The 8,661-nt window shown below is 34.9% G+C and overlaps 1 protein-coding gene across 1 annotated transcript; it reads left to right on the top strand.

The window, feature by feature from the left end:
• Nucleotides 1–680: 680 nt before the first annotated feature.
• On the top strand, nucleotides 681–6,585 carry LOC131053342 (mini-chromosome maintenance complex-binding protein). The gene is made up of 14 exons (XM_057987942.2): nucleotides 681–955; nucleotides 1,172–1,285; nucleotides 1,976–2,083; nucleotides 2,316–2,441; nucleotides 2,746–2,790; nucleotides 2,878–3,000; nucleotides 3,163–3,324; nucleotides 3,478–3,552; nucleotides 4,147–4,266; nucleotides 4,972–5,177; nucleotides 5,451–5,586; nucleotides 5,673–5,900; nucleotides 6,012–6,079; nucleotides 6,211–6,585. Exons 1-14 carry the CDS (start codon nucleotides 788–790, stop codon nucleotides 6,323–6,325), a joined length of 1,794 nt encoding a protein of 597 aa, XP_057843925.2. The 5' UTR covers nucleotides 681–787; the 3' UTR covers nucleotides 6,326–6,585.
• Nucleotides 6,586–8,661: the final 2,076 nt, after the last annotated feature.

The following is an 8,661-nucleotide window of genomic DNA, read 5'->3' as shown; positions in this document are numbered from 1 at the left end:
AATTGTGCTATTGTGGATGAAAAATTACCTGGGAGATACCATACTAGGGTAATGTGCGTGCTTTTAATATAGAATTGATGATGGATGAGGATTGGACATGCTAATGTATGTCATTTGGATGATTGGATTAGATTATTGTAGATGTCATGGATGTACATGATTGATGATGATGTCTCACAAGGATTTAGTGTTGCTACAATGACACATGATTTGTGGATAAAGGATAGATGAAAAGTAAAAGATAGTAGAAAACATAATAAAAATGATAAAAAATGAAAATTAAATAGACAATTCATTTTTAATAATATATTATTTTTTAATATATAAAAACAATTAAATCATTATTCATTAAAAATTTGCAATTAAGAATTTGAGTGGAAAATTTTTTTAGTAGAAAACTATCAATATTAAACCTTTAAATTTAAATTGCTACTACAAAATTTACAAACAAAATAAAACTAAAAATAAATTAAAAAAATCTAAATAGACCTTTTTCATCCATTCTCCATGGGCCCGTCAAATTGAAACTTTCCCTATTTACACGGCCCCCCACCACTAAAAAACTAGGTGTTAAAAAATAAAGCATGCATGGCAAAAAATATCTGCAAAATGGCGCGAAAGTAAATTGGCGCCAATTTTTTGGCGCGAAAACATCAACTTACAATAACTGTTTTGTTGGTCGCCTGATCCCCGTTGAAGACATTTTTGAGATCACATTTTCTGTCAAAAATTTACCAGTTTCTGTATAACTGGGTGGCTCAAGAAAGAAGTGGAAAAAATCCATACAATGGGAGGTCCAGCATTTGATTGCCTGAGTAACCCACTCGGTACGGTTAGATTCATGTTTGAGAAAGCAATTTCTGCAGGAGCAGATCCTTCAAAGCTTAACAAATCAGACTGGGGAACCATAGAACTGTTTCAGAAATTTGTTTATCAAGATGGAGGCCTTCAAAAGGTGATTTTGTTTTCGATATATATAATGCTGATGTTATTTTATCCACACACAGTGGTTTATCTATACTCGTTAATGTAAGCATCATGGAGTGTATGAAGCCTAAATTAGTTACATCCTGAAAAATATTAATCTGCTCAAGTTATAATAGATTGGTGTGTTAATGAGTTCTGGTCTTAAATATAAAGGCCCACTGGGCTTGATGGGTTTGATATGCAGGTTCCTGAGATAAATCAAGTAAAGTTAGATTCTATTCCACCTAATTCTCTCGTCAGATTTCGCGGGATTGTGCAGGATATGTTCGATTCTGAGTTCTATGTTGGAGTTTTCAAGGTAATTTCATTTTTGTTGTAAATGTTCTGAGGTTTTTAAGGTTCTCTGCTTTTGGATTTGGTAAATTCGCCTTTATAGTTTGTATTGAGTAGTCTTATACTTCGCTATCAAAACCTAGAGGAGCTCTTCCGAAACTGCTGCTTAGGTCAAGGTATGTCGATCCATCAAGTTGGACGCCTAATTAAGTCAAACAGCATTTAAAGGATACTCTCATATTTCCCAGATTTTTCAACTTGTGTTCTGTATGAAAGCCCTGATAGTGCTTTTATTAATTAAGTTAATCTTATTCGACTGGAATTAAGGCAATTTAAGGGTTTAGAGTGGGAAATTATAAATGCTGGGGCGTATACTTTTCCTTAGCAAGTCTTATATGAGGCCATGGACGGCCTTAAGCATGGTTTAGGATAGTTTTATAGTTTAGTAGTGTACTGCTACAACTGCTGGACATGCTGGTTGTTTTATTACAGTGAAGGGATTTGAACCAGGACCAGCATTACATCTTTATTCGTTGGATGTTTGAAAGGGCTTATTAGATATCTGAGTTCTAAGATCCAAAAGTTAGATGCCTGTGAAGCTTTATAGGTTTGTGGTGGTAATTGGAGTTGGCAGCTTTTGTTTATTTGGCTACTGTTTGCTATTTTTGTGTTCTGTTTTTGTGTTCTATCTATTGACTTCGCGTAGGGTTTATAGGATGGCTCAACTTGGAGAACAAACAAGTATGCAGACATGGCCTCTGTGCAAATGCCACCGGATGCTCAAGTAGAGGTGTGGGATCGACGCCTTTTGTATTGTGTTCCTGTAAGTATTACAAGCCTTAAAGCTGTATTCGAGGATTGCAGTGTACTATTTCGAATTCATCAGATGATGTATTGGATTATGAGTTTTAGATATAAGGATATTAGTTTGAGGAAGATCTTCTCTCTACGATGATCGATTGTTTGTTTGGCAATGAATGCCAGGTAGCATATTAGTGAAAATTTAGTATTCATATTTGAACTGAGTGAATTGATCATGTCATGCATTGTGTCAGGTTCCTGGAGAGAACACATGGGTAAGAGATGCTCCTTGCAAGGACGATGCTTGTTCTAATGGCACTCCTCCTCAACAGAGGGAGAAGCGCCAGCGTGAGCCATCTACCTCAACAGAGGACAGTGATGTATGTTTTAGTTCACGCTTGTATTAGCTATGATTTTCTATATTGCAAGGTAGAGTTATGTCCCCATGGAGGCTAGAGTATGTAGGTATGCAAACAGCAACGAGTTTGCTAGAATCATGACTATCTACAATTTCTTGTACCTAAATCCAAATAGAAATAGTTAAGTCAACTATATATGGGTCAATTCTGATATGTTGCCTGCAATCTTGTCTACTACATAGTCATTCCCCTCTTGTAGTAAGTGATGCCGATAACCAATTACTGTCTCTACAATGTATAACCATGGTTGGTTTCTCTAACACAGATGACTAGTGCTGAAAGTCAGGATTCAAATGAAGCTAAGAGAAAGGTATATTGATTTTCCTCTTTATTTTGTTGAAATAACCAATGCCAGGCCCTTTTTATATGGGGAATAAGTTTTTTGCTTTCAAATCAGCGTGAAGAGGATAGCTCATCAAGCAGCTCTCCAATGGAAACTTGTGAAAGAAAACCAAATCAAATTGAGTTTGATCCCAACATGCCACTTGGCGAGACAAATCTGCTACCCTGCCTAGTTAAGGTACAGTGCTTGCATATTTGGAGTAATCGGTTTCAAGTTTTTACCGACAAATGTTTTTAGTAAGGAAAAAGTTATTGATTTCCTTGAGACAGACTGGCTAGAATTATCTTCATGGTATTGAAGATAAGATCCTGCTTATAAGATTAAGACCATTGTTTGCAGATGTATGATTGTATGGACGCAGAGTTGAAGCTGAATGACATTGTTGAGTTTATTGGTGTGCTCACATTTGATCCTGAGTTGACAACCCCGAGTAATGATCAAGATGCAATGGCCCATACATTTATAGATGAGGATGTTTTAAGTCATTTGCCTGCAAGTAAGGTTAGTAATTTTGTGCTTCTCAGCTATAGATAATCATAGTGTTTTACTAGTTTTATTTTAAGGATGATTGCAACAGTTGTGTTGGAATATGCTGGCTCTTAGCAATGCGTAATTTTTAAATGCTAAAAAACCCTCGTTGGCGCCATTTGTCAGGTTCCTCGCCTCCACAGCATTGTATATCGAAAGCTTTCCACCAGCAGTCTGGTTTCTCTTTCTAACCATTCCGAGGTATGCAAGATTGGTGTAAAAACGGTTTAGGTCGTTTCTGTTGTATTTTTTTTTCTTTGTATATATTTGATGGAGCCAAGCTACATGAATATCCATTATGTTAAGGAGGGTTTATTTTGTATGGATATAATGGACAATTTTTTTTAACTATTTAAGTCTGTTGTCCAGCTAAATTCTATGGAGTTCGGAAAAGAAAAGTTGTGGGCTTTATCCCTTTCAAAAATTGTATTTCTATTCTGTTTGTAACTTTTTCTTTTTTTTAAGTTTATTCTTTCAAGTTTTCTGGTTGAACTCACTCGCAAGTTGCATCTCACATTACATTTTAACAGCTTGAGTTCTTTCTGTAAATAATTAATAACCTCTTATTCGAAATTTATATAAAGAAGGCATTTTTATTTGTTGGAATTTTAATACTACCTGATGATTTTCTTGATACCATGTTGTAATTAGCCCACAAGGAACTCGGATATAATGATTTTAAATTTGCAATTGATTCTCTTTATCTACACCAATCTATTATCATTGCATCATTGGTTTCTGGTCTTGCTTTCTTGTTTGACAGCATGGTTGCTAAGTATTTAATACTTAATGTAGGTACATTTAAGATCGTTACCAATAAAAGAGCTCAGAGAATCCTTGTTACAAGGTCTCAAAGCTGTCTTTGGAGGGGATGAACTTGCAGCACATTATTTCCTGCTACACATCCTTTCACAGGTAATTTCTTTAAATCACAGTTTACTTTTATTTTTTAATTTGTATGCCGAGTTATTATATCTTGCATGACAGCATTTTTTGAGTACCCGATAGGAACTCTGTTTATTTGAACTTCTAATATTATATCGGACAAATTAAGTTTCAATTAGTGCAGTTAATTGTAAAATTACTGATCATACAATGCAGTTGAATTTAAAGTTAATATCCAATATGCAAACATCTATCATTTTTACACAAGATTCAAGGATGTTTTTGAACTTCTATTTTGTTTAGTGAAAGGAAAAATGCTAGCTAAATTGTCATTAGGCAGATCATGTTAATTTAGTTAACAAATGAAGGCTGATATGGATCTTTGACTTCTATGATGATATTTTCTGATATGCAAAAGAACAGCCATGCAAGAGGAATAGACGGCTTGCATGAGGAGTATAAGATAGAAAAACCAAGTGCAAAAAAATTGTTTTTACTTGTTAGTTGGTAGAGGCGCTTTGAATGTCAGACTTGGTACTCTTAGTTGCCTCTTTTTTTCCTGGTTCCTGGGGTACATTATGACTGGAAAATGTTTGTATATATCTTTAATATTTGTCTATACATACACTTGATTCTGGTTTATTGTGAAAGTTAGGGTTTCATGTATTGCCCTGAGTTTCGTCACTTGACTGCTTCTCATTGAATACTTCTTTGGAACTTACTGTATTGCTGCAGATACATGCTAGAGTTGAGCCTGTTGCACTTGGAAAGTTCTCGTTGAATTTGACAAAAATTCAAGGGGGATCAAATATGGGGTCATTTATAGAACTATTGAATGAAGCAATTAAAGAACTGGTCCCATGTTCTCACTTTCTTTCTCTTACGATAGAATATCTCAACAGGTCCTCAGTTGCACCAAGGAAAAACTACCAAACAAACAGGTTAGACGGTAGTAATTTCTTATTCATTCTCCCTTTGCCTTTTAGAGGGAAACTATGCGAAACTACGGAAGATAATTTTTATGCTAAATCTGAGGACAACATTGTTTTCTCTTCCAATATAAGATTCTAGTAATTTCTTATTCATTTTCCCTTTACCTTTTTGAGGGAAACTATGCGAAACTACGGAAGATAATTTTTATGCTAAATCTGAGGACAATATTGTTTTCTCTTCCAATATAAGATTATAGTAGTAATCTATTTGTTTTTTTGTAGACTTTCAACTGGGGTTTTGCAGCTAGCTTCAGGAACACACTTGACAATTGATGAAACTCAACTGAAAGCGGGTACTTTGAATTCAACTGGCGTTGAAAATGTTCAAATATTCAGGGATTTGTTGGAGTGGCAAAAGGTACTATTTTGTTGTTGAAAGTTTTTTGTTGTCCACCCTAACAATGGTTATTTAGTATTAACAGTTCTGTTGCTGTTTTTGTTCAGGTGGGATATGATTTTGAATATTACACGATGGATATGCCAACTGATATACAAGTTCTTGTACTTTCGGATGGTAAATCGAATATTTTTCCAGCAGATATAGTGGTACCTTTCAGACCCACTTCAGAGTTTTCGCCATTGAGTGCATGTAGATTTAGTAAGCAACAGTGGCGACTGTACTTGAGCACAATGAAGTCATACGAACACACCATCGGGAAGGATATGCAGCAGGTATCATTCGTTTGTTTTTTGACGTTTTATGTTTTAGTCAAGTTCTTAGTTTGATTCTGTCAGAGATTGGCGAAGCACTTTAAATTACTTGGGTACTTGTCTTTTATGCAGTTACTCGAAAATGACATGGTAGCAGCTAGGCAACGAGATAGGTCTGTTGGCCCCGAGGTCTTTGGCAGGTTTGATCTTCAATCCAGTTGTTTCAATTTTATCTCCCTCTTGTTTCCTAGTTTGGGAGTGCTTTTTGGGCTATGACAGTTTGCGCTCTACTTATCTGAATTTTCTGCTTTGGATGTTATATGATTAACAGATGGCTAACCATGGCACGTTTGGTGTCTTTGAGTTTTGGTGAGAAAACAATGAGTATGGATCACTGGCAAATTGTTAAGGATCTGGAAAGGCAGAGAAGTGAAAGACTTGGTTGAATATGAGCCTGAGGTATAATAATTATATAGCTCATAAAAGTAATACTAACAAGGAGTTATGTATTGTCAGGCCCCAAGTGCCTGGTTTTTGACAATCTTCTCAAACTTGATGTATGGTAGAAGAGTCTTGCTTGTAAAATAGTAATTAGCTATGGCCTAGTTTGTAATTTGAACTACTTGTTTCTGGCAATCAAGATTTTGAAGGTTGATGTAACTGGAAATCTAAGGAATGTGAATTTTTAGTAACGTTAACTAGCAAATGGTTCTGTTATCAGTTTTATAAATAGTTTTTCTTTTTGAGGGTACAACAAAGAAGGACAGCCAAATCTTATGAACTCAAGTTTGCTTTGTAAATAGATTATCCTTCATTTTGATTTCAATGAAGGAAAGTTATTCCAAAATTATGTAAAATACAACATCTAGACATATGTTGATGTCAGATGGTAAAAGTCTTTCAAAAGTAAGCCTGTTATGATATATGGCAAAGATATATTTTTAGGGTAAAATCTTTCTAGAATGAAAGGCACATATGTTGAAGAAAACCTCATAACCCCTAGAGATTTTTTTTAAAGACGACAATACAAAATGACAAATACCACCACAAAATCTAGACTTAACAGTGACAAGCAGGTGGCAAGTCTTTCAAAACTAAGCCTGATGATATCTGGGAAAGATAATGTTATTTGGGGTAAAATCTCAATACATTGAAGGATTGGGACGATGAAGAAGACACTATAATCTCAGGGAAACATTTTATATTTATTTTTGATTAATTTGACGGATTTTTAAATGGGGTTTATGCCCTGCACAATACGACACATGATCCTGAAGGACCAACATAGCAAACACAATCATTGTCTACCAAGAGATTTGAATAGGGGATCACTTTTTGAATAACTAACAAACTAACCACTGCACCATCCACTCGTGTGCTATCTATTTTTTTATGTTTTTAATAAATCATTATTATCCTGGTTTTAAGAAAAAATTCAATACGGGAGGATATCAAAAAGCACAAAACTATTTGAAGGTCATCAAGATTATTGTGAATTAAGAGCTGAAAATTCAGCTGTCTCAAAAATTTAGAAGTAATGAATGCTGGCTATTATTATAATCAAACTTCTCACATGTAACAATGATATGGTTATTGGTTGCCAGATTGGGTGTTTAATTGAGGGCATATGTAAAAGTGTTTATTGGGTGTATGCACAAAAATTACTTGATTGCCAGGCTCATGGGTTTTACTCGGAGGGCAAGTAAACTTATCATTTCTCATCCCGTAAGTAACACATTATTGTATTTTGCAATTCTTATCTTAATGTTGTTTCAGAATGAAAACTTGGCTATATGAATGTGGTAATCAAAAGGTCTTACACTGTGCAAGGGTAGCTTTTTATGAAGTTGAGATGCATAGACAGCCATAAACTGAGAAAATGTGCTTGTTTTGATTCATGGATCGATAAGAAGATGGTAAATTTTGTGAAGAATTAGGTAAGTTTTGTCACCATCCATTGTTATTGTAGAGCAAGTCTAGACCTTGGCACTAAATCCATAACAAATAATTTTGCATGCCTTTTAGTTTTTACAATAACAAAGAAGCATGTACCAGTGCTGTTATATATCCCAGAAGCCCCTGTTCAAGGGTAGTGCATGATAGGCAAATAATTCTGCATGTAGAGGAAATGATGGTGTGTAAAAGGTAAAGGTTAAGGAGCAGGGTGAAACAGCTAGCAGTTATAGCAGGCTTAGGGGGGCTCTTGGAATGGGGATGAAAGTGATGAGCGAAGTGTTTTGTGTAGTAGAACTCTAAATGTGGAACAAATCATTTAGGTGGGCATTTTCTCATTTAAGGGCAACTATCCTACTTGATGTGCTTAATTGGTTTTTGTTTCAAGAAAGTAAAATCTACTTATTGAAGAAGTTGATTATCTAGCTAAGTATGGCATCGACCAGGGAACCTCAATTTTTTTAATTTTTTTTTGAAGTATTCTGTACCTGAATTTTTTTTTCCTTTAGGGGCTTATTCATGGGTTCAAATTAAGAATATCGGTAGGGTAAATATGAAGTTTAGTAACAAGGATTTAAATGATAAGGAAAGAGGGATGCACAAGGCGTGACAATTTGTAGGGCATTATCATGGCTTACAAAATAAAATGTTAAAAGTTATTAATGGTGGTCACAATAATTTTCAGTAGTGGGTGCTTGATTATAAGAAAATATGGACACCTTCCTTGCATAAAAGGGGATACTAACATAATTGAAAGGAAAGGGAAGTATTTGGTAGTTAAGAGAGTTTTCTAAATTAAATTAGATTAAACAACAAAGAACTTTAAAGA

This window comes from Cryptomeria japonica, chromosome 3 (genome assembly GCF_030272615.1).
Source record: "Cryptomeria japonica chromosome 3, Sugi_1.0, whole genome shotgun sequence".
Taxonomy (NCBI): domain Eukaryota; kingdom Viridiplantae; phylum Streptophyta; class Pinopsida; order Cupressales; family Cupressaceae; genus Cryptomeria; species Cryptomeria japonica.
This window is presented reverse-complemented; position numbering and strand designations above follow the sequence as displayed.